Raw genomic sequence first — 27,026 nt, forward strand, 5'->3', positions numbered from 1 at the left:
GAGAAAGACCTTTCCAATTCTGAGATTCTTAGGATTTTGTCATGATTTCTTTTTCCTTTCATGCATTCATTGCTTTCAATTAAACTTTTGAACTTTGGGGAATTTATGCTTGTATAAAAGTTTGAGCTTGGATCCAACTTTGTGTTTTTCCAGTTGGATATCCACTTAACTGCAACCCATTCCTTGTATAAACATAGGATATTCTTTGATTTCAGAGAAAATCATGATAATGTCATTTTATTGAGTTCCAGCTAAAAGACTCTTGTTTTACTTAGGTTTCTCCTCCTCATGAAAAAGAAAAAGGTCTGTTACATGAAAACCGCATGTTGCAAGATGAACTTGCCATGCTAAGACTGGAAATAGACACAATAAGGAATCAGAAGCAGGAAAAGAGGTATTGTGAAGACACTGAAACTGAAAAAGAAAAGAATGACAGTCTTCAAAACGCCATAAAACTGAATGAGGTAACATTAACAAATACAGTATTCCAATCTAGTGGGCAGCTGAATGTTGTGACAACTGAGAATACCATGCTGAACTCTAAATTGCAGGATGAAAAGCTAAACAGAGAAAGACTGGAAGCAAAACTTCAATCATACCGAGCTAGACTCGCTACAGCTATACAGGATCGTGATCAAAGTCAGGCATCAAAAAGAGACCTAGAACTTGCTTTCCAGAGAGCAAAAGATGAGTGGTGTCATTTACAGGACAAAATGAACTTTGAGATGTCTAACCTAAAAGATAACAATGAGGTGCTTTCTCAGCAACTTTCTGAAGTCGAAAGTAAATTTAATGCCCTAGAAATTGAGCTCCAGTATACAAGAGATGCTCTCAGAGAAAAGACGTTGGCTTTAGAACATTTACAAAGAAACCCAAAACAAACACAGGGTCAGAAGAAGGAAATTGAGCAGAAATCTCAAAACGAACAAGGTAAAGTGAATAAATACATGGGAAAGCATGAATCCTTAGAAGAGAAATTATCTCAACTAAAAATTGAAAATATGTTGCTCCGAGAGCAACTAGATGATGCCTACAGCAGAGTGGAATGTAAAGAAAAGACTATAATTGATCTCAAAGACCAGGTTCAGGTTATTGTAAGAATGGTTCGAGTTGCAGGTGAAAAACGAGCTCTTCTACTGCGAGAAAAAAATAAGGAGTTAATCAATAAATGTAAACAGATAATGGAAAGAGCATTTAGATATGAAGATGAGAAAGAAGAAAGAGAAGTATTCAGAAAGACAAATATTTTTCAAGCTTCCTATTAGAAAGTTCAAAGTAATGTTTGGTTATGGCTTATTAGTACTATTTTTTTTTTTTTTTTTTGGAGAGAAATAGTGCACCTGCACCTAAATGGGAGTGGGGCAGATGGAGAGGGAGAGAGAATCCAAAGTGGGCTCTATAACCAGTGCAGAGCTCCACTTCATGACCCCGAGATCACGACCTGAATGATTATGGGTCAGTTTTGAATCTGCATAACTTGTATCCAGCAAATAAAAATTAGACCTGAAAGGTGCCTTAATTTGAATAAAAATGCACGTCATCTATGAGAAACTTCAAGAGGTTAAGTTATACATTGTTAAAGAAAGGAGTCTGATATTAATAATTTATTGTTAGTACTACTAAAATAGTTTTAATTCTTGTCACCATGTTTTAATACCATGATGAACAGATAAGTGGAAATGCTCATACCTGAGTGTTTTGACCTTGAGGTTCAAGTAAGTGGATTACCTTGACAACTAACTCCAGACTTGTCACATGAACTGAAGTGTAGGTGCTGTATCTCAGTACTTTTTTTTTGATAGCTTTTTAAGCATTTTCAGTTAGCATACTTTTATTTTTATTTATGTAAATTTAAATGTTTAGTCTCAAATCATTTATTCTTGTGACCTTTTCACTTTTTGAAGGCATCTACTTTTCAGTAAATCATAATTTGGGATAACTGGTGACTTAGCAAAGCTGTATTTGATTTCATCTTCCCACCACGGTTTATAATTTAAGCATTTTTCAAATAATTTGCTCATTTCAAAACTCCATTGGTAACTACCATTTGGGCTTAAAATTTTCCAATAGAATTGTATCTTTGTGATTTATTAATTTGGCACTGGATCTCCATTTTCAGGCTACTGAGGGAAGGATGGCAGGATTCTTGTATAGCAGGAGTGGAGTGAGCATGGACAGGGGAGGGATCTCTAGGAGCTGAGGCCAGGAAGGAGGCAGAAGCCAGGTTATGTAGGGGGCTTGAGGGCCATTAGTATGACTTCACATTTGTTCTGAGATAGTAACCTATTGGAAGGATTTGAGCAGAGGATTGAGTATGTGAAGAACTTGGAAGTTAATTTTAGCCTCTAATAAAAAAGAGAGAAAATATTTGATTAATGTAGAATTTACCACTGCTAGTCTCACCTATACAATACCCATTTCTTTTTGAGACTTCAGCAGGCTGGGAAGCTTTGCAAATTCATCAACAAGGAATGGAGAGTGGGGCTGAAATAATTATCTGTGTAACATAAAAAGGCTCCCTGCATGGAGCCTGCTTCTCCCTCTACCTGTGTCTGTCTCTCTCTCTCTCTCTCTCTCTCTCTCTCTGTGTGTGTGTCTAATGAATAAATAAATAAAAAATCTTAAAAAAAAGTTGGTAGTATTTTGATAGAGATTGCATTGAATATAGAGATTGCTCGAGCTTGCATAGACATTTTAACAATATTTGTTCTTCCAATCCATGAACATGGAATGATTTCAGTCCTTTATGATTTCTCAATTTCTTTCCAGAATGTCCTGTCGTCTTCAGAGTACAGATCCTTGTCTCTTTCGGTGGGTTTATTCCAAGGTATCTTATGGTGTTTAGTGCAATGGTAAATGGAATTGACTCCTCAGTTTCTCTTTCTTCCATCTCATTGTTAGTGTATAGAAATGCAACTGATTTCTGTGCATGGATTTCCTATCCTGCTGCTTTGCTGAATTCAGGAAAGGGTCCTAACAATGCTGGCGTAGAGTCTTTTGGGTTTTCCACATAGGATATCATGTCCTCTGAGAAAAGTGAGAGTTTGAGTTCTTTTCTGATTCAGACGCCTTTTTATTTCTTTTTGTTGTCTAAATGCTGAGGCTATGTCGAACAACACTGGTTGTCCAGAGAGTGGACCTCCCTGTTGTGTTCCTGACCTTAGCGGCAAAGCTCTCAGTTTTTCCCCATTAAGAATGGCATCGGGTGTGGGCTTTTCGTAGATGGCTTTTATGATATTGAGATATGCTCCCCTCCTCCCTGCACTGTGAAGAGTATTGATCCGGAAAGGGTGCTGCACTTTGTCAACTGCTTTTTCTGCATCTCTTGAGAGGATCCTATGGTTCTTATCCTTTCTTTTATTTCTGTAGTGTATTCACATTGATTCATCTGCAGATGTCGAATCACCCTTGCAGCCCAGGCATAAAACCCACTTGGACATGGTGAATCATCCTTTAATGTACTGTTGAATCCTCCCAGCCAGTGTCTTGGTGCGAATTTTGGCATCCGTGTTCATCAGGGATATTGGAGTGTAATTCTCCTTTTGGGTGGGGTCTTGCTCTGGTTTTGCGATCAGAGTAATGTTGGCCTCACAGAGAACACTGGAAGGTTTCCCTTCCATTACTAATTTTTATAAACAGCTCCGAAGAATAGATTAATTCTTCCTGGAATGTGTGGTAGAATTCTCCTGGGAAGCCACCTGGTCCTGGACTCTTGGTTGTTGGCAGATATTTGATGACTGCTCCCATTTCCTTGCTGGTTATGGGTCTGTTCAGGTTTCCTGTGTCTTCCTGTTTCAGTTTTGATAGGAAGGGATCCATTTCTTCCAGATTGCTTACTTTGTTGGCATATAGTTGCTCAGAATGTGTTCTTATATTTGTCTGTATTTCTCTGGTGCTGGTCGTGATCTGTCTTCTTTCATTCACGATCTTATTTCTTTGGGTCCATTCTCTTTTTGATATGTCTGTCCAGGGGTTTATTGATCTTATTCTGTCAAAGAACCAGCTCCTGATTTCATTGATGTGTTCTACTGTTCCTTTGGTTTCTATTTCATTGATTTCTGCTCTGATCTTTATGAATTCTCTTCTCCTGCTGGTTTTAGGTTTTAATCTTCTGTTCTTTTCCAGCTCCTTTAGGTGTAAGGTTAGCTTGTGTACTTAGGACCTTTCTCATTTCTTGAGAAAGACTTGTATTGCTATATACTTCCTTCTTAGGATGACCTTTGCTACATCCCAGATGTTTTGAGCAGTTGTGTTTCCATTTTCGTTTGTTTCTATGAGGTTTTTAAAACTGTGCTTTTATTCCCTGGCTTGATTCTTTAACCTCCGTGTATTTGAATTCTTTCCAAATTTCCTCTTGTGATCAAGTTTCAGTTTCAAAGCATTGTGGTCTGAAAGTATGCAGGGAATGATCCCAATCTTTTGGTATCAGTTGAGACCTCATTTATGACCCAGTACATGATCTAGTATGGAACATGTTCCATGTGCACCTGAGAAGAATGTGTATTCTGTTGCTGTAGGATGGAATGTTCTGAAGTTATCTGTGAAGTCCATTTTGTGCAGTGTGTCATTCAAAGCCCTTGTGCCCTTGTGGATCTTCTGCTTAGATGATCTGGCCGTTACAGTGAGTGGTGTGTTAAAGTGCTTATTATTATTGTATGACTATCAATGTGTTCCTTTAATTTTGATATTAATTGGTTCATAAGGGGGCCTGGGTGGCTCAGTCGGTTAAGCCCTTGCCTTTGGTCAGGTCATGTTCTCAGGGTCCTGGGATCAAGCCCTCATCAGGCTCCCTGTTCAGTGGGGAGTCTGCTTCTCCCTCTCCTGCTGCCCTTGCTTCTGTTCTCTCTCTGTGTCAAATAAATAAATAAATGTAATCTTAACAAAATCGGTTTATATAGTTGGCTGCTCCTACTTTAGAGGCATTAATACTTATAATTGTTCAATTTTCTCTTTGGATAGACCCTTTAATTATGGCATAGTGTCTTTCTTCATCTCTTAATGCAGTCTTTGGTTTAAAATACAACTTGTCTGATATCAAGATTGCCACCTCAGTTTTTTTTTAATGTCCTTTAATATGATAAAATGGTTTTCCACCCCCTCACCTTCAATCTGGGGTTGTCTTTGTGTCTAAAAATGAGTCTCTTACAGATAGCATATCGATGGGTCTTGCTTTTTTTTTTTTCTTTAATCCACTGGGATACCCTGTGTGTTTGGTTGGGGCATTTGGCTTGTTTACATTCAGAGTAATGATTGAAAGATATGGATGTAGTGCCATTGTATTACGTGTCAAGTCCGTGTTTTGATGTACTGTGTCTGTTCTTTTCTGGTCTGTGTTACTTTTGGGCTCTCTGTTTGCTTAAAGGTTCCCCTTTACCACTTCTTGCAGGGCTGTTTTAGGGATCACAAATTCTTTTAGTTTCTGTTTGTGCTGGAAGCTTTTTATCTCCCCTTGTATTTTGAATGAGAGCCTTGCTGGATAAAATTCTTAGCTGTAGATTCTTCTCCTTGAGCACCCTGAGTATATCATGCCAGCTCTCTCTGGCCTGCTATCTCTTTGGATAGATCCGCTGCCAGTTGAATATTTCTCTCCTTCTTGGTTCAGGGCCTCGTGTTCCAAGCTGCTTTCAGGATTTTCTCTTTGTGTCTGAAATTTGCAAGTTTTGCTTGGAGATATTAACCTATTTTTTATTGATTTTGAGGAAGGTTCTCTGTGCCTCCTGGCACTTGAGTGCCTGTTTCTTTCCCCAGATGAGGGAAGATCTCTGCTATAATTTGCTCAAATATGCCTTCTGCCCCCTCCTTCCCCTCTTTTTCTGGGATCCCCATTATTCTAACATTGTTTTGCTGTGTGGTACGACTCATCTCTCAAATTCTCCTGTCATCGTCCAGTGGTTGTTTCTCTTGCTTTTCCTCAGGTTCTTTATTCTCCATTGTTTTGTCTTCTATATCACTACTTCTCTGTGAAGCCTCATTTATCCTAGCAGTTAGAACCTTCATTTTTTATCGCATCTCACTAAGATTAGCCTTTTTTATCTCAACTTGATTAGATATCAGTTGTTTTATTTCTCCAGAAAGGCATTCTCTAGTGTCCTCTGTGTGTCTTTTAAGCCCAGCTATTATCTTGATGGTCATTATTCTGAACTCTCGCTCCAGCCTCTTCCTTCTATCCATGCTGCTTAGGTTCTGGGCAGTCAGTACTACCTCTTGTTTTCTTTGTGGCGGTGAGTTTTTCCATCTTGTCATTCTGTCCAGAGAAGAAGAGATGAGTGAGAGAACAGAATAGAAAAATATCAAGAATGACCCCAGATAAATACATGCTAAACAAATCAGAAGAGACCCGAAGCCAATTTAAAGGTTAACAAAGGAGATAATAGAATTAGAGAGATCAAGAGAGCAGAGCAGTACACCGATACTATGTGAATTTTGGTCTTTTTGTTAGAAAAATAGTGAAAGGGAATAAAGCGGAAAGGAGAGAAAATGAGTGAAAATATCAGGGACGGTGACAGAACATGAGAGACTCCTAATTCTCGGAAACAAACACGGCATGGTGGAAAGGGAGGTGGGAGAGGGGTTGGGGTGACTGGGTGATGGGCACTGAGGGGGGGACACTTGATGGGATGAGCATTGGGTGTTATGCTATCTGTTGGCAAATTGAACTCCAATTTAAAAAAATAATAAGATATCAAAAACAAAAACAAAGATTTATCAACACTCGACAAATAAGAAACCTAACTTTTTAAATGACAAAAATTTTGACAGCTCAATGAAGATATACAGATGTTAAATAAGCTCAACATTATCAGTTATTAGGGAAATGTATATTACAACCATAAATGTATATATTTATACACATATATATGTATTTATGTGTGTGTGTGTGTGTGTGTGTGTATACATATATACACCATACCCATCCATGGCTACGATAAAAAAACTGATCATACTAAGTACTGATAAATATAGATGGAGGAGTTAGAAACCCTCACACACTGCTGGTGGGTTTAGAAAATAGTACAATGACTTTAGAAAACAATTTGGCAGTTTCATAATAAGGCAATATGAAGAGACAGGAGACTTAAGAGTGATGGATATGTTAACTGTCTAAATTACAGTTATGGTTTCACATGTGTATATATATGACAAAACTATCAAATTATATACTTCATACACGTGAAGTTTACCTAACTAGGGCTGTTGGAGAAAGAAAGCCTCTATTATATGAAAAACCATCTAAGACAGTGGCTGAGACATGGATGGAAAGATGGATATGAAACCATACAAGATGAAGCTAGTGGCCTATGGTCTTTCACCTCATAGCATTAAGTAGTAATAGCTAAGCTTTAAGCAAGGGGGTAACGTGATGAAATGTAAATTTTTAAAAATGTATAGTAATTATGGTTGCAGTGTACACCAAGATCCTGAGAGGTGGAATGGCAGGGAAAACAGTCCTGAGGTTAGCTCAGTAATCTAGGAGAAAAATAATGGTAACCTGACCTTGGGTGAAGACACAGAAGAGAAGCAGAGTTCACAAACACATCAAGTGTGCCATTCCCACGTGGACAACCATAATGGAAATTATAGTTCTTTTTTTTTTAATTTTTATTTATTTATGATAGTCACACAGAGAGAGAGAGAGAGAGAGAGAGAGAGAGAGGCAGAGACATAGGCAGAAGGAGAAGCAGGCTCCATGCACCGGGAGCCCGACGTGGGATTCGATCCGGGTCTCCAGGATCGCACCCTGGGCCAAAGGCAGGCGCCAAACCGCTGCGCCACCCAGGGATCCCTGGAAATTATAGTTCTTTGGCTGAGAGTATTCAATAGTTCTCTATTTTAATATAAAACATACTTCTGAGATGAGTAGCTCTATAACTCCTCAGTGTTGTGTGGCGCAGCGCTAGACGAGATGTGCACATATTACTACAACCATATATACAGAAAAAGGCTTTATATTTATACGACGGCCCTACCTTTACAATCCATGCCAAGTTCAATGAGCAACAGGGAACTCTTATAATCAGAGTATTGCAACTTGCAATCCTCTGAAGCTGCTTCAGATGACTGAGTTAAGTCATCAAGATGCTCATCATCAAGATGCTCCGCAGAATTCACTTGCTTTTTGACCTACAAATAAATAATATTATTTCAAAATGTCATCCTAATATTTATAAAATATACTAAGTGTAGAAAGATGACAAATATCCATCTTTTTATAAAAGCAAAAACATAGGTACTTTTTAAAAGAACTGATTTTTATCAAAAAGACCTTTATCAATAATTGGTGTTTCTGAATAATTTTTTCACAGCAGATGTCTATACAACAAAGGAAAATTTTCATTTTTTCACTATGCGTTTCATAAAGTAACTTTTTTTTTACCATGGAATAATGTTTCTGATAAATATGAAATATCAAAATAATATAATAAAAATATATCATGAATGAAATAGAATTATAATATAATAAAAATATATCATAAATGAAATAGAATTATATATTTTGTTTGTCTACCTTGTTCTTTTCCTTAGATGTTTTCTTTGCAGGTCTAAAAAGAGGAAGGATTCTTTTCAGGAAAATATTAAATACTTGAAATACAAAGAATATTTAAAGCATATTTAAGCAATATTAATAGCAATATTAACAAAGTATTAAATTTAGATCAAAATTGCAGAAGTAAAGGAAAATCATAATGTTACTTACATTATTTGATAGGGGTAAATATACCACATTTTTTGTTGTCATTTTCAATAAAAACAAGTTTTCACTAAATCAATTTGGAAAGTGCAAACTGTTTTTTTAATGACATAAGCCCTTTTTAAATAATCGTGATATTAGTGTTTTGAAGTTTTACTGTGCAACTACTATGCATTATTTGGGACAGTTTACATATCCTAAAGGGTTTTTAGGCCTTACACAAACCGTATGAAGTAGGCAATTATACTGGGTATCTTTTCACAGGAAGCAAATGAGGCACAGAAATTCTAAGGAACCTCCCCAAGCCCATACACCTGGTAGGAGCAGACCACCCAGAACTCAAGTCCAGGAAATGTCCCTTCCAAACATGTGTTTTAAAATATGTGGTAAAAGTAAGTTAAGTATTTCTAAGTAATGTGATACCAATTGAATCTATAGTATTATTCCATTTCTAGCTATAATTATTCTAGAAATAATTTCTGAATCTTACATACATTTTTAATTTTTTATTTTTTTAAAAGATTTTATTTATTTATTCCTTCACTAGAGAGACACACAGAGAGAGACAGGCAGAGACATACAGAGGGAGAAACAGGCTCCCCCACAAGGAGCCTGGTGTCGGACCCCAGGATCACGCCCTGAGCCCAAGGCAAGACACTCAACTGCTGTGCGACCCCGGCATCCCACACACATTTTTTAATTAAAACACTTCATACCTAGGCAGTATTGAAAATCTACTTTCAATAAACTAAAGATTTAATTCGTCTAAAGAAGTTCATTAATGGGCATTCCTTTACTCATTCAAATGTTCATTCATGGATTCAACAATTACTCATGAAGCACACAATATGTGTCAATGACGCTGCTGGTACAGTAACCGTGGCTCTTGTAATTTAGAACTTTATAATCCAAAAGTAATAATCTATGATAGATGAATAGTTTTTCAATTGTAAATAAACATATTGTAAATAAACAAAACCATTCCCCTTTCCCCAGAACGTAAACAAATATTAACTTAATATAATCAGATACTCCAAAGCCCCTCACAAAATCATAGCTATTCATGATACTGTCAAAGGTACTGAATACCTTCAAACCTATCAAGAAATGATTAGTTCTATTCAGAATCGCCTATGTGTCTGTATATTTACTATTTTATATATATATATATTTTTTTCAATCGATGAAGGATAGTATCTGAATATTCAATTATATGAGAATACTGCACGATGGAACTGATTCTAAATAAACAACCTCTTACCACAAAACTCATATCCTGATCTGGGATCGAGTTCTGCTTTGGGCTCCCCACAGGGAACCTGCTTCTCCCTCTGCCTATGTCTCTGCCTCTCTCTCTGTCTCTCACAAATAAATACATGAAATCTTAAAAAAAAAAGTCACTCCTCCTCATCCTAACCTATCAAGTGGTGTTTTTGATATACTTGAGTATTTCTTCCCTCAGCCTGTACGACACTATATTACAGTGTTTTACTTATATAATAATCATAGTTAACGTTCCTTCAGAGGGAAATAAAGAATTTATGGGATTTTACCTTCTTTCATCCTAATCCATTTCACTTAGACTGTTGTCATTACTCACTCGTAGTAGACTACCAGTTAGGGAATCGGCCTCCTCAAAGCCTGGTGTAATCACAGATGCTTTTGATGCCCACTTTACATTTTTATCTTTATTTCCATGATAGACAAACCAGGATCATTACTTAAAACAAAAATCCAATTAAAATATCCATTAGAAAGCCAATATTTTCTAATAATTTTACTGGTAAGGAATAAAAATATTTTTTTGTAAACATCTGTTACCCATCTGAATTCATTTATTAATTCATAGAACAGTATGAAGTGCAACCATATGCAAGGAAATACACATATACAATTATGATACAATGTCATTTGTGGGGACAAAACTGCCTGTGTAGGACCTGTGGAATCAAGTGCCATTCACCAAGGCACGGGGGAAAAGTCTCATCTGCCCATGCATCGGGTAACAGGCATACGCACTACACACCCAGCTGTGGATCCGGCAAAAGCCCATAAATTGGCGCCACCCTCACCCTCACAGCCACCATCTGGGAGCCCCTGGAAAACACTTAGATAATCACCCATGGGGGTAGAGAGTCTTCGTGGAAAACCAGCTTTCCTGTAGAGAAGTTCTAGCACATCACCAGAGCAAAACAATCAGGTTTGGACACATGGGAGCGGTAGTCATTAAAGACTGGAGGAGGTGACTGCTACTTCAAAGGCAAAGACAGCAATGCAAAAGGATATGACAAAATCAAGGAAATATGACACCAACAAAGGATTACAATAATCTTCCTGTAATCAATCTCAGACACGTGGAGATCTGTAATTTATCCAAGAAAGATTTCAAAATCTCAGTCTTAAGGAAATTCAAGGAGCTACCAGAAAACACAAAAAGCCAATTCAGGGGTGCCTGGGTGGGTCAGGCAATTAAGTGTCTGACGCTTGATTTCATCTCAGGGTCATGAGATTGAGCCCTGCATCAGGCTTACACTCAGCACAGTGTCCCTCTCCCTCTGCTATTCCCCCCTAGCTCACACACTTTCTCTCGCTAAAATAAATGAATAAAATCTTTAAAAAACAGTTAATTCAATAAAATGAGGAATACACTACATAAACAAAATGAGAAGTTTAATGAATAGCTGGAAGGGCTTAGTCAGTTTAAGTGTCTGACTTGGTTTTGGCTCAGGTCATGATCTCAAGGTCGTGGAATCACCCCCAGGTCTGCTTGAGATCCTCTCTCCATCTCTTTCTCTCTCTCCCCACTTGCTCGCTCTTTCTTTCTTTCTTTCTCTCTCTCTCTCTCTCTCTCTCTCTCTCTCTCTCTCTAATAAATACATTTTTAAAAATAATTTTAAAGGGACAAAGAAAAAGAAAATGTTTTGGTAACTTGTGCATACTTTTAGCCTAGTATCTAATCCTAATACAAAAAGCTGATTTACCAACAGAAAATTATATTTTTTTTCATGGACTAAATACATGCAAGAAAATATTATGAGCATATAGCTATGTAAATTTACAAAAAGACTGAATTTTTCCATAGGAGATTATCAATACTGAAAAAAAAAAACAAAACCAGCAATTACTGTTTTAAAACTGCCATACAGATAACTCTTCTAGTTAAATTAAACATCCAAAAAAGATGGATCTTCCTGAAAGCAATTATTAAACAATTCTTCTCGACCCAAATTTCAGAAGTAAATCTGTAATTATGGATACGAAATAGCTTTCATTTTGAAAACAGTTAATAGAAGCAACTTTTAAATAGAAAACAACTGGTTAAAGACACCTCAAAGTTATGTTGGCGGGGGAATGCTAACATGCAGCCATGGTAACGAGAACCCATCAGAACCAGTTTTAAATGTTTGTAATGATCAATGCCATCTGTCCTCACTCACTAGCCAACCAATGTCAGCTTCTCCCTCATGAAGTATAGCCAATGTGGGACAAAATCACTCCAATACGCATGCCTTGAGTGCCAACCAATCAACAGTCTTACCCAAATTACCATGGTGCTTCAGATGATGACAAACCACTTAATTCTCTGAAAAGTCTCCCAAGTCTTAAACTCCACTTTTCCTGAAACTGTATATAGAAAGTGAAGACTACTCTGTCAGAAAAGAGTGTAAGTGGCCAGCATAGCTCCCTCTTATTAGTCAGCAGTAAATTCCGACTTCACCTTTATATTTCAGATATTGAGGGCTCATATCCTCTGGCAAAAATGTTTAAAGTCCTATAATAATTTACCACCACATTTCATTTTCCTTAATGAAACATAAATGAAGTTTGCTCTTCCTTTGTTCCATTCTACTATAATTAAAACTAACATAAATACCAGTAAAAGAATAAGTAGCAAGTAACCACAAGATTAGGCGCAAGTAATCCACAAAATGCAGATAACGGACAGGTTAAATTGTCAGAATGGATCCATGCCAGCCGTTCTTTCTGTTTAAGTGAGAATTGGTATTATGTTAAAAACAATACACACGGTTTAGTTAAACTCCATTCACTCAACAAACATTTATTGAATAGCACTATATATGCTAGAATGTTCTCTAAGCACTGAGGACACGGCCATGAACAGAAAAAACCCTACTCACGAGGATAGTAAACATAGTAACAATAAACTACCTAGGCAAACTACACAGTATGAGAGGAGAAAAACTAAAGCAGAGAAATCAAATTTCAATGTGTTGTAGCAAAAGGGGTGGTCGAAATACTAGTCAGGATAAACCAAGAAGGGCCTTGCTGAGAAAGTGACCTTGAAGCAAAAACCAGGGAGAAAAAGAGGGAGCAAGGAGTAAGCCATGAGGATACCTGAGAGAAAAGCACTCCACAGAGAGTTTATAGCAAGTACAGAGGTATGCCTGAAGTGTTTATAATGAGGGTGGGGGGTAAGAATAGTGAGAAATTCAAGTGTGGCTGAACAGAAGGAAAGGGATAGAAAGTAGTTCAAATCAGAGAGACAGAGGGAGGAAAGGATAGGGAGGGACCCGAGATGAACAAGTCACATAAGGCCTTGTAGCTATTAGAAAGAACTTGAGTGAATGGGAGGCCATTAGGTTTTGAGCAGAGGAGGACATAATCTGACTTATGTTTTAATAGATCCACTGTGTTTAGAATTAATGGAAAGTGAATTTTCGAAGATTATATAATATGAAGTCACTATTGAAAAATATGATGTGGTGCATGTTGAAATATATGCTCTTTAAAATGGAAGAATAAGGGGCGCCTGGTTAGCTCAGTCGGTAAAGCGTCTGCCTTCGGCTCAGATCATGACCCTGGAGTCCCGGGATCAGCCCCACTTCAGGCTCCCCGCTTCTCCCTCTGCCTCTGCCGCTCCCTGCACTCACACACTCTCTCTCTCAAATAAATAATCTTAAAAACATTTTTAAAGGAAAAATAATAGCCTGTATGCAAAGTGCCTGAAAAAGAAGATTCACTGCATTAACAACCTCTTGGTTTATAGCATAGGGATCAAATGTTTATACAGAATATGGGACAAGTTGCCACGTGAAATCTCTTCGTAGTAATATTCAGATCAATTTGAGAGTCCAACATTTGAGCACTCGTGCATTGGGAACCAAAACCAAAAACCTAATAATTAGCAGTTTTGTTGGTAATAAGGTAGAGTGCCAGTGTAGCAGGTAACTTCCTTTTGCAACTCAGCAGATATTAAAAGTATTCTAAAGTTATTGTAAGACATCAAACCAAACACTTTAAATATACTTTGGGGGATCCCTGGGTGGCTTGGCAGTTTAGCGCCTGCCTCCAGCCCAGGGTGTGATCCTGGAGTCCCGGGATCGAGTCCCACATCAGGCTCCCTGCATGGAGCCTGCTTCTCCCTCTGCCTGTGTCTCTGCCTGCCTCTCTCTCTCTCTGTCTCTCATGAATAAATAAAAATAAAAATTAAAAATTTTAAATTTGTTAAACAATCAAAACCCTGCAGACCTAAATTCATTTTCTCAGATAGTTACATGCTGCATTATTTTATAGGTGTGAAAACTTACTTCCTTATGGATGGAGAGTTAGACTCCCTCCAAGTTTTTGATAGATAATCTTAACATATATATGTAACATGTTTAAGTATTCTTAATATATCTGTCAAATTTTATAAATATAATAATATATAATAAATGTTCTTAGAATATGTGTGTCTAAGTGTTGACACAAGTCATGTTTTCCTATAGGATCTACTCCTGGCGATGAAGCTGTTGGGATATAGGGACAGCATATGTGAAATATGAAATGCACTGCTACATCACTCTTCAGAAAGGATTTGTCAATTTTCTTCCTCTCTCTCTCTTTTAAAGATTTTTATTTATTTATTCAGGAGACACAGAGTGAGGCAGAGACATGGGCAGATGGAGAAGCAGGCTCCTCATGGGAAGCCTGATGCAGGACTCGATCCCACGACCCCGAGATCACAACCTGAGCCAAAGGCAGACGTTCAACCACTTAGCCACTCAGGTGCAACGGATCTGACAATTTTCACCTAACAGTGTATGAGAATGACTTTTTCCTTACATTTGCTAACCTAGGTTATTTTTTTTTTTAGTTAAATATTTATCACTATGCCTGCAAAACAATTTGATACCTTAAGGTCTTTGCCTTTTTCTGTTTAGCACCCTGGGTGGAATATCTCTACTAAAAATATAAAATGTGTTAAACATGAACATTAGTTCCAAACAGAATTTGTTTTATAGAAAAATAATAATTATCTACTGTTTAAATATTGCTATAGGCTTACCTATCAGAATCTTCATTCTGCGTAGTAGGAAACAGGTGGTTATCAGTTTCTCCAGTCTTTCTTTGTTGAATTAGTCCAGCAGCAGGAGCAGCAGCAGCAGCAACAGCAAGAGCAGTACCAAGAACAGGAGCAGCAGCAGCAGCAGCATCATATATGTTTTCTGCTCCTTCCATTTTATTACTCGTGTGCTGCTTCCTTTCTTTTCCAGTCTTGAATGGAAATTTGATAGTTACAACTTCATTCATTAAAAAGAACTTTTTTCATTAATTGTATCATTTGACTCTTTAATGTAATTTTAATCAATAAAACTATCTTGCACTTAACTTTATCATTACATGTAATTGCAATTTTTGGAAATTCTGCTTCATTTCTGTTGGAATAGAACAACATAATTTTCCAGAATTCCAAAAAGGACTTTCTTAATTTTGTGTTCATATCTACACTTTGCCACCTAACATTCCCAACTTCTCCCCATCTGACCAGCAGATATAAAGAAATAAAAAGACACAAAAATCTGTCCTCTTCCGTCTTTACCATCTGGATTTTGCTTACACCGACAGATTCAAAGGATGTGACATTGTGATGCTCCAGGAACAAAGACGAAGCTTTCCATTTCTGCACTGAGCTATTCTTTCCCCAACTGCCTTTTATAATTCTTTTTTCATTTGGATCCCAGGGCTATCAAAAAAGTCACAGTGTTCATTAAAATATGTGAACCAAAGTTCACCACAACATAAAAGGAGCAAAACTGATATTAGTGTAGAATTTTGGGAAATGAGTAATGCTCCCCAAATTTCACATTCCATAACCATAAAATTTTATAGCTAGAGGGTATAAAAGTAATTATCAACTTTAATCCCATTTTCTATTGATAATGGGAATAAAACCAAAAAAGGTTACATGATTTGTCCAAAGTTCCTAAAGTGGCATTACCTAGCATCAAAGAGATGATACAATTCCTTGATGCTGAATCAAATAAATGACCCAACAAGTTTATTAATCAGCTATGCTAAAAGTGTGACTTTGGCACAGTAATTTAATACCTTAATTGGGGATGAGGCGCTTAGCTAATTTTTATTTTAATGGAGGATATCTCTAGATTTTGTTTATTTTTCACCTCAAACATCAGTTTTCTCCCTTAGAGTCAAATACTGAAGGTTTGCTGAAAATCTATGCTACCTACATGATAAAAGTCGTATGTGTCAAAATATATCATACTTTATTAAACAAAATGTAAAGGTTTGATTCAACAAAAACACCTGAGAATGATGATTAAACAAACACATATATGTGTATACACACACACACACACACGTGGTCACCTGGGTGGCTCAGTCAGTTAAACATCTGCCTTTGGCTCAGGTCATGATCCCCGGGATCTGGGATCAAGACCCGTGCATCAGGCTTCCTGCTCCACCAGGAGCGTGCTTCTCCCTTTCCCTCCTACACCTGCTCCCGTTTGTGTTCTCTCTCTCGGTGTCAAATAAAATCTAAAAAAAAAAATTTTTTTTTTTTTTTTTAATGTAGAGTTGATGCCTGAGTGGCACAGTTAGTTGGGCCTCCAGCTCTTGATTGCAGTTCAGGTCATGATCTCCTGGTCATGGGATTGAGCTCCGCTTCAGGCTCCACGCTCACTGGGGAGTTTGCTTCTCTCCCTTTCTCTCTCCCTCTACCCCCTTCACCCTGCTCACACACTCAAATAAATAAGTAAATAAATAAGTAAATAAATAAATAAATCCTAAAAGAAAAAAAGGAGTCTGTTTTTAAAAACATGGGAGAAAAAAACTGGTGATAATGCAAATATTTGTTCTCAAAAAGTGGTCGTGTTGGAATTTGAAGTTCCAAGAGTTTGAGGAAAGCAGAGAAGACTACACATACTGAAGCAATAAACAGAAGCAATAAATAGATTGGTTTAGATGAAATATTTGTTTATATCCCTTCCCTTAGTTATTGCTTCTTTTCCATGGTATGTATTCATTTATTTTAAAGATTTTATTTATTTATTCATCAGGGACACACACACAGAGAAGCAGAGACACAGGCAGAGGGGGAAGCAGACTCCATGCAGGGAACCTGATGTGGGACTCAATCCCAGATCCCGGGATCATACCCTGAGCCAAAGGCAGACACTCAACAGGTGAGCCACCCACCCAGGCATCCCAACTTCTTTTCCATTTTATTGTTTATAGAAGTGCAACTTATATTTAAGCCAATAGATAAAAATCCTAGATATTATGATATATTTTTTAAAGATCTATGTATTTTAGAGAACAAGACTGATAGCATGAGAGAGGCACAGCGGGAGAGAGAAACTCAAGCAGACTCCATGCTGAGCACAGAGCCTGACGTGGGGCTCCTCTTCACAACCCTGACATCACAACCCAAGCCAAAAACAAGACTAGGACTCTCAACTGACCGTGCCCCCCAGGCACCCCAAGATAATCGCATTTTTAAAGCAATTTTCTCTACGGTTACTCTGGTTCATGAGGTCACAGGGTGCATAGCGAAAAGAGCTTCCCAGTTCACACGCCACTTGGGAAACTGAAAAGAAACTTAAGGAACACAAATCTTATGTTTTCCTGCATTCCTATCATTTAGATAGCAGAAATAATATTATTTCTGAACACAATTATATATTCAGATGACCCCATTTTATACATGAGCTTTTTTCTTAAGCGGAAAATCAAAATGGCTCAGATAATTGACAAAGACAAAAAAATCAAAAGAGCAGCAGCAAAGTGAATCTCTCTACCTCTTTTTGAAGTTCAACTTTCTCTTTTTCCAAAGCCAGGAGTTCTACTTGTAACATGCCTTTCTCATTCTTAAACCTTTGCAGATTTTGCATATCTTGCTGTAATTCTTCTTTTTGATATACTTTTGATGTTCTGAAAGGACGTGGTGAAGAACTCACATTTTCTAATGCAGGTTCCGTAGTTTTATAGTTATTAGTACTGTCATTATCTGCATCTAATGGCTTCTGGAAAGAGTCTTGTATTGGTTTTGTTTTCTTGTAAGTGTTTGTAATAGCAGAAGTATCATGCCTTTTCTTCTGAATCATTTGTTTCGCCACATTGGAGTGGGCAAGCCGCAAATCAAAAAGGCTTTCTGGGTCACTATACGGAGGGATATATCCAGTGTCTAATTTACTATTGGTGGTATTTTGGTTCAAACTTTTGGCCATCTGCATGTCAAACTCTTGGTCTTCTTTCACTTCAAATGTAACTAGTGGGTTCCTTAGTTTTTTATTTTCTGGATCGCTATCAAGACTCTCATTTTTGTTAAAAACATGCTCACCTGGTTTGTTATCATTTTCATGGGAAGAGAGCTTAGAAGATGACTGGCAAGCATAGTCTGGGGACCCAGAGTATGAATGAGAGAGAATAGCATTTTCGAGACTAGGCTCTTTTTGTTCAGGAAAGGCCTGAGGTACTACAGAGACAGACACTCCCAATTCATCTTTTTCCTCACAATCAAGTGTAACTTTTGTCACATTAGGAGGTATTTCCTTTACGTCTGCTTCTTTAGAATTACCACGTAGTTGTTCTAACTTAGGATGAGTAATAATTTGGTACTTTTCACAAGTTTTACCAATCTTCTGCTTTAACTCTCTGCTCATGCGTTTCACATTATTTTTCCAATCTAATTTGCCTTGTTTCATCTGTATCTCCTCATACTTCTTGTGCACACGAGGATGTTCTGAATGTACAGATCTATCACCGTGTCTATCACATTCCATATTCATTTCTGGTTCTCGAGCCATATTTTGCAGTTGCACAAGTGGAATGTTAATTTGCTTGGTTTGGCTTTCAGATGTCTTTTCAGCCAGGATACATGTTTGTAAAATAACTTTATCCTTAGGTAATCAAATACGGACAAAGAAAAATAGAAAATAATTAAAATTTAGTTATTAGCTGTTCCTAAGTCACTGGATTATAACTAAGAAGTGAGGACAGAAGAAAAGCATAAATCCATTCACTTATATTTTGTCAGGTTTTTCTTAACTAAACAATTCAATACAGTTACATCTACCAAAAAATGAATCAGATGATTTTTAATGTTACAAACTTAAAAACACTTTATTCCCTTGTATCTTAAAGAGTGAGCCCCGACAATGCATTTCAGGAGTTTTTACAAGTTTGAAACCTAGATAATAGGCAAACTATATTTTTGGGGGGCAAATATCAATTAACATCAAAGAAAAATAAATTCCTATATTTTAATTTAAATTATATACTATGATAGTGTTAGACATCGCTATAGATTATCTGCTTGTATCCAGCTCTAATATATGGTAATGTCCACTGAGAGTGGATAAGAAAAATATTAATAATATGGATTTCCTGTGCTGAAATAACTGAAAGAGTTATTGTTTATAATCCAACTACAAAGGTCCCATCCTGGAAGGTGTGATTCTACATAGGCGATCGTGCTGATTTCACGACCCCATTCTCTCAAGTCAACTACACAGAGATCACAAAGCAGAATAAATCTTTAATCTTGGCATTTGTAACTGGAAATAGAGAACTAGACACTTTGAACCACTGAGAATAATCACTCCTTGTACATGAGTCTAAGTCAGTAGTCATCATTGTTATACTGCTCATAATTTCAACTGCTTAAACATGACTCAATATTTGATGCTACCTTCTTTATCATGTAAAGAAGTTACAAAAATAGAAGAAGCAAAGAATATTTAGAATTATTTTTGTCTCAAAAGATTTTTTTTGCCTAAATTCCAAGGATGAAGTTTAGCTAAACTTAGTTACTAAAAATCATAGCATTTTAAGTTTTGTAACTCGTAAAATTTTATAAAAACTAAATATTAAATTATACTCTATTGACTTCAATATATCCACTCAAAGAGTTTCACTTGAAACATGTAATATTAGAAAAGCAGGGAAAACAATATAAAATCAGAAATTTAAATTTAAAGCTTTACATACCTGGGGGTGGTTATTTTCACTTTTATCAGGCCTTTCTTGCTCTTGCTTTTGCTGTGATGCCACTTCTAAGTCTGGTTCTGATGACAAATCTATATATTTAGTTAAAATGGACTACTTAGAATGGTTAGATAAAAGCTATTACCTCTATAAAAATAGAAAATATCATTTATCACTGAAGAGTTTAAATTCATCTTTAGCTGAATATTTAAGAAATACTTCTAATTATCTAAAATTTCAACAAACCATTTGAGAAATACTAAACGTCACCAGGTTAAAGGCACACAAACATCTCCAAGATTCATTCACAAATTCATCCACTAACATCCATGAACAAAACAATCAGAAACAAAAGTTTAAAATCCAGTAGAAACATATAAAATCACAAGAGATTATTCTCGACTTTGTAACAGTACCTCTTAAACAACACCTGAAGCTTCAACCACAACCTTATTCATCATTTCCAAAATTATTAGTACTTTTCATGTCTTTATCAGTGTATATCCTCTGGGATACACTGGACATACATCCTATGGGTATATGTGCCCAATAAGTAAACGTTTCTGAAATTATTTTCCTCTACTACTTGACAAATTTCCTTGCATCTTTTAGGACTCAGACTGCTGTGTAAAGTCATCCTTGATTATGGCTATCCTTTCTCAGATAAAAATGCATCTCTTTCTTTGGGGTTACCTTAATACCTTACAGCTTTTTCTAGTGCACCTTCACCACCTGAACTGTAAACTACTTCTTTATGTGTCTAGTTCTTTTGCTCCTACACTGTAGGGGACAATCTCGATGAGAGAGAGAGAGAATCTTGAGCGGGCTCCACCCCCAGTGCTGAGCTCCACCCGGGGCTCCATCTCACAAGTCTGAGATATGACTGGAACTGAAATCAAGAGTTGGACACTCAACCGAATGAACCGCCCAGGCATCCCTGTAGGGGACAATCTCTTAAATCATCTTTCAGTCTTCATGTTACTTAGTACTTATAAAAGTAAAGTCTTTATGTTACTTAGTACTACTTACTGAGTTCCCACTAAGTGATAGATAGGGGACCGGGTTTAAAGAAGCACGTAGATGTAAGGTGTCAGGAATAGCTTTCCTAGACATAATGCCTAAACTGAGACTGCAACAGTGACGTCAGACAGATTCAAAGGGATTAGAGGGCAGAAAATGGGGAGACCATGCAAGGCTGTAGTAAGACAAGGGAGAGAAGCACACAACAGGGTAAATATTTGTCTAAAATAGAGAGATTACAGAGGAAGACATCACTAGCAGTTCAGGATACCAGAGATAAGGGCAGACGGTATAAAGGGCTAAAGATGAAGACTTAGGCAGAAGTCAAGATTATGAAAGCTTTGTATGTAATTTTAAGATGCCTGGACATAAATATGTTTTCAACAGTGGTTCACGGTCGTATATGCATTTGAGACAGATCACTCTAAAAACTGTGGGGAGGGATGAGTGTGAGGGGTACTGTGATCAAAGACAGGAGATGAATTAGAAAGTGTAATGCAAAACAAAGATGATACACACCTGAACTGACAGAATGGTTCCAGAAATATTCAGAATATAAAATCATCAGGGCTCAGTACAGAATAAATCTGTATTAAGTGAATCAACAACAATCTTGGCATAAGGGAAAAGAGATATATTTTACATGAACTGTTTTATGTTGCTTGCATGTATTTTGTAATCGTTTTTGTTTCACATTTTCCTGTGGTACAGGAGCCTATAGGCGTTTTCTTTTTAAAGTCCTGTTTCTTGGATCTACCAAGCTCACAAAGAAGTAACAGCAAACAAATCACTTGTATAGATCAATACACTTGGATTTACAGCCTATACTCACTACTCCTGGAGATAACTGAAAATCTTTAGAAAATGAGTTAATTCTAGAAGAAAGAAAATAACAAAACTACAGGGGTGAAAAAATATTATACGATATGTTAGTACAGACGTGATCATATGACTGATAAAGGACACTGGATTAACTGATACATTAAGTAGAACACATGTTAGATGTGGTTAATCAACTGAAAATCTTAGTAGAATTAGAACTGACTTTCCATATATTCTTTTTAAATGATATTTGATACTTAAAACCAATATTCCTTGGGAACTCTTTACTCATTTAAAATAATAAAACAGCACCTGGGTTGTTCAGCCAGTTAAGTATCCAACTCTTGATTTCAGCTTGGGTCATGATCTCAGGGTTGTGAGAGACTGAGTCCCGCAGTGGGCTCCGTGCTGAGTGTGGATCCTGCTTGGGATTCTCTTTCTCCTTCTGCCCATCCCTCCCTCCTTACTTTCTGACACTCTCTAAAAAAGTAAAATAAAAATAATCAAACAAGGAGATGGACTATGCCTACACAGCTGAGAAGAGGACACTATGTAGTAAATTCTCAATGATTCCAATTACTGCTGGGAAAGTCAACTCCAAAATAAAGTCATAGCGAATATAGGAAATATCTTAATATTCTGTTTGGGAAGGTGCTTTTGTTTGTTACAGTGAATATAGTGTGACCAATACTTATGAATTAGAGCTATAAAAATAAAGCTAAGAAACTACGTCGTGAGTAAACAATCTTTACATCTCTACCTAGTTTTCCCAACCTGGTCCCCAAATTCTAAATCTAATCCCGCTACCCACTCTCAAGTGAAAGCTGAATACGAGCCTAAAAGAAATTATTTCCTCCTAATTCTCTTTCTTATTTATATGTGGCTTTGGTTAGAGGAAGAATGCAAAAATGTCTTGCTGAAAGATGCTCTGTTTGGTGGTAGGTTGCATGAAAGGAGTAAACACAAAGTAAATTTTACCACAAAATTATTTTTGAAAAATCAGAACTATGGTGAAATCATGAGGACACTGAACTCTCTCTGATTCTTTACCTTTTTTGCTCTGTTTTCTAGTAGCAGTGATTCACACAGGCCATGGAGCATAGAATTCTCTAACTGAAACATAGCTCCAATATTAATATTTTATCTATTAAGGTCATCTGTCCAAATTCTGTGGATGCTGACTCATTTTTTGATCATTGGTTGTGATACAAATGGGCATTTATTATCAACTTTCAAATCCCCAGTTCTTTGACAAGTCTCATTACTGAGGGACAAACTAGAATCACAATCAGAAAAATCTGAAAACAAAGTTTCCTTTATTAGAATGTAAACAACAATACAAACTTAACAAATCTGTACAAATTCTTTTGTTAGAGAAACAGCCACAAGGCCTGCTCTTCTCCCAGACACACTACTTACTACTCATTCGTAGCTAATTATATTTATATGTCCTATACTTGGCATTCACACAGATGAATTTAACTCCTCTCTCATTTTCTTTTTATTCTCTGTTATTACACAGTTTAATTCACTCACCAAGCTCTATTACATATTCTATATTCCATAAAAGCTCTGTCCATTAATAATTAAGAGTCTTCAAGGTCTGAATGTTTTTAGTAACAAAACTGATGTCTAATCATTTATTTTATGTTTAAATATGCATTTTGTGTTCTAAAGACGTGAGATTTAAAAAACTTGTGATGAATGGTACTACTTTAATAATAATGAGATGGTCTCTCCTCAATGCACCAACATCCTCAGAATTTAATTTTTGGACAAATATCATATTTATATGAGAAATCAAAGACTTGGGTAATATAATCCTTTCCATGTAAAAACAAAATAAGTCTCAGTCCACACTGAGATCCAAAAACAGAAACAGAAAATGCCATGAAACAGCCATGAAACAGAAAATGAATATATAACAAAACTATTGTCCCTTTGTAAACAAGATTGGTCTGATTTAAACCTTTAAGACAAGGGAAACAAAAAAGCCAGAAATGCAGAAATGAAACTTTAATGCCCATTTCATCACAAGGGCCCCTTTATCATTTTGCATCCATGAACCCTGTACATGGTTTAAATCAGTTCTCCCATGTCATCTGAGAATCCCCAGAGTCCCAAGATCCATCGATTCCACAAAATCCAAGAGGTGAAAACTATCTTCACAAGCATACTAAATGCTATTTGACATTTCCACTCTCATTTCCTTATTAAGTGTACAATAAAGTTTTCTAAAGATAAAATGTGTGATAGCATTGCAACTCGCATGATCAGTGGATCACAGCTCTAATGGCTAACAACATGAGATTGTGTATCCCTTGTGTTTTAAATGTTTTAATTTCTAAGATTGTAAATATCAACAGATTATAACCCACTTAAGCAGACGTTCTTTGGAATGCTCAATAATTTTTAAATAGTAGAAAAGAACCCTAGGCCGAAAAGGTTCAGAATTACTTTTTTAAAAGATTGTGTCTACCAAATATTAGAATACAACTAATTCCGTCCCACATTTCTAATAATCAAAGTCACCACAACACACACACACAATCAGAACAAGTGTTTGGCTTAAAATGATCAATATAACAACACAAAGATGAAATGAAGTTTTAACTTCATTTAACACAACTGACATGTAGCAAGTGAAGCTTTACTCTGGGTAAAAGTCAGAATTCAAATAAGTATGGTGAACACCAGAAAAATCTAGAGTCTAATAATTAACTTCTGGGAACCCCTTAGAAGTAAAGGAATTCCAAACCAGGGACATTAGGATTTCAAAACTTAAAAGTAGAAACTTGAACTAAAGCTTACATTTTTAAAATCTCTTTTCTTATGCTTGTAAATATCTTTTGTTCAAACGTGGATATCAGCAATGACATCTACCTTATTTATGTCACATCCTTCGATTAAATTGTCTCACATACACACACCACACACACACACACACACAAAGAAGAATTTGGTATAAGAAGACGATGGGCATTTCAACAGTTTAGTGCACATCTTTCCACAGGTATATTTGTACTGTAAAATTTACCTGATCTGGGTGTTTGTTTATCACTCGTTGCGACTGCTTCATTAGGAACAGACTTTCACTTTAGTGGTAGACTGGATGGGTTATTGAAACAATATGATTAAACAATGGTGCATTTCATACAATCTGTAGTTAAAAATTCAAAATAAAATACAAAAGCTTTACCTTCCAGTGAAGAAGATCTTTTCCAGGAGAATTCTAAAACACAAAAGGGACATGTAGTTAATTATACGTAAATATGAAAGCCAACTATACATTCATGCAGTTTAGGATTAAGCTGAATCCCTCATGCTTGGCTTGGAAAGTGATTACATTAGGCTTTGGTCTTGATTCTAGAGACAGGAAGGTGGATTAAGACAGCAACAAGACAGAAATAGGAACCCATTATAAATACTATAAAAAAATAGAAATATATGTTCAACATAATATGCAGTTAGGATTCCAAAAGTAAGATGTTTCAAATGAAATAACTAAAACAGAAATCACTAAAGTTGCACAATATACCAACGTGAACATGCTGGATGATGGGGGAGAAAAGCAATCTTTAATCAGAGGAAACAAATGAGGACTCTGAGAGGATAAACGTGAAAGCTGAAGGCAACAGCACATCCGATTGCAGTACAGCAGAATCATCGATACCATTCTACTACAAGTATTACCATGTTCTTCATTTGTCCCTAATTTAGGCAGTAGCAGTATGATGATGAATAATGTTTTGAATGCGTAATTTATTGTCACCAAAAACAGTGTTATGAATTGATCAGCCTGGATATACTGTAGGATAATAGTCAATAAAAGTATTCGTTTTTGTCTATACCCACGTGGGCCACTGGTATGCCTACATTTCTTGTATCCTCTAGTTTAGCATGTTAAAGTTTCTTGACCCATGCACACAAGAAGGTATATAAAACAATTAAGAAATAATGTATAATAAGCTTCAATATGGAACCATGACTATCAAACTGAAAAAAAAATCAATTTTAATTGCCACCGAATTTTTAGATAAAAAATCTTTTGTATTTCAAAATCAGTGTCATATGTATTGATAGTAACAATTTTAACATTTAAGGAATGGACCCTATGATTCTTTATTTCCAAAATTAGTTTGATTTGGTAGGACTATGTCAGTCTTGAAAAGGTTTCTTTGAAACAGTTATCATCCCCCAAAATGAGCTATCTGAAAAAGAGAACACCCATGCTTCCATATCAAATTAGTCTCATTTGAATAATGAATATGAAGCAACATATATCTTTGAGGTCCAATAGATTTGAGGAAGATGAATGGTGGCTATGTTTATCCCAAGTCTAGCACTCCATTGCTCTCAGTATTCTTTGTGGAGCAGCTGTGATCTAATCTGTTTCAGTAGAAATAAACTCAAGGTATCTAAAAGTGAGTTCTGAGGCAGCCCGGTGGACCAAGGGTTGGTGCCACCATCGGCCCAGGGTGTGTGATGCTGGAGACCCAGGATCCAGCCCACTTTGGGATCCCTGTATGGAGCTGCTTCTCCCTCTGCCTCTTCTCTATGTCTGTCATAAAAAAAAAGTGAATTCTCTAGAGTTTCCTCACCAACTCCAAAATTCCTAGCTAAGACTTCTTTCATTTTTCCCTCTTTCCCTTCACTATCCCGTCTTCAAAAGTAATTTCTGGGGGCCACCTGGGTGGCCCCAGTCAGTGTGAGTCTAGCTCTTGATTTCAGCTCAGGTCATGATCTCGGTGTCCTGGGATTAAGTCCCATGGGGGGCCTCTCACAGCAGGGAGTTGCTTAAGGACTCTCTCTCCCTCTCTTGCCCCCTCCCTGCTCACTCACTCTCTAACATAAATAAATAAATCTTTTTAAAAAGAATTCATGATCTATGGTCTTGATTTTTTTTTTTTGCTTTTACAACCGTTTTATGGATTTTCTCCACCACTTCTTTCCTCTTTGTTTAGCAATAGTCTTACATCTATGCCTTCTATTTCTGTATCTCCTGCTCCCCTCTGGTTATAAACATGTTCAGAAATAAAAACAAAATAATGCTTTTTCTTGACCTTGTTATGTCTTGAACTATCCAACAGCTCTTCCAGATTTCTCTACAGGAAAGTCTATACCCATGCTACTGAGCACATGACCCAAGGACCACAGACACTGGCATCACCTGAGAGGTCAAAATGCAGATTCCAGACCTGATGTTCAGTGTGCATTTTTAACAAGGTCTCGGCATTCCCTACAATTTGAGAAATCCTGGGTCATA

At 36.7% G+C, this 27,026-nt stretch overlaps 2 protein-coding genes across 2 annotated transcripts; one reads left to right on the top strand and one right to left on the bottom strand.

Annotated features, from left to right (window-relative positions):
* The first annotated feature begins 156 nt into the window (after positions 1-156).
* Positions 157-1,280, top strand: LOC119878533 (ankyrin repeat domain-containing protein 26-like). Its single transcript, XM_038589153.1, has 2 exons — positions 157-464; positions 552-1,280. Exons 1-2 carry the CDS (start codon positions 324-326, stop codon positions 1,263-1,265), a joined length of 855 nt encoding a protein of 284 aa, XP_038445081.1. The 5' UTR covers positions 157-323; the 3' UTR covers positions 1,266-1,280.
* Positions 1,281-5,695: 4,415 nt separating this feature from the next.
* LOC119878534 (coiled-coil domain-containing protein 144B-like) lies at positions 5,696-24,843 on the bottom strand. The gene is made up of 7 exons (XM_038589154.1): positions 24,798-24,843; positions 19,922-20,010; positions 17,731-18,831; positions 14,979-15,187; positions 8,507-8,540; positions 7,968-8,121; positions 5,696-6,244 (listed from the first exon to the last, which is right to left on the bottom strand). The coding sequence occupies exons 3-7, from the start codon at positions 18,736-18,738 to the stop codon at positions 6,240-6,242; spliced, it is 1,410 nt and encodes a 469-aa protein (XP_038445082.1). The 5' UTR covers positions 18,739-18,831; positions 19,922-20,010; positions 24,798-24,843; the 3' UTR covers positions 5,696-6,239.
* Positions 24,844-27,026: the final 2,183 nt, after the last annotated feature.

The sequence above is a fragment of the Canis lupus genome, unplaced genomic scaffold (assembly GCF_011100685.1).
Source record: "Canis lupus familiaris isolate Mischka breed German Shepherd unplaced genomic scaffold, alternate assembly UU_Cfam_GSD_1.0 chrUn_S1699H1893, whole genome shotgun sequence".
NCBI lineage: Eukaryota > Metazoa > Chordata > Mammalia > Carnivora > Canidae > Canis > Canis lupus.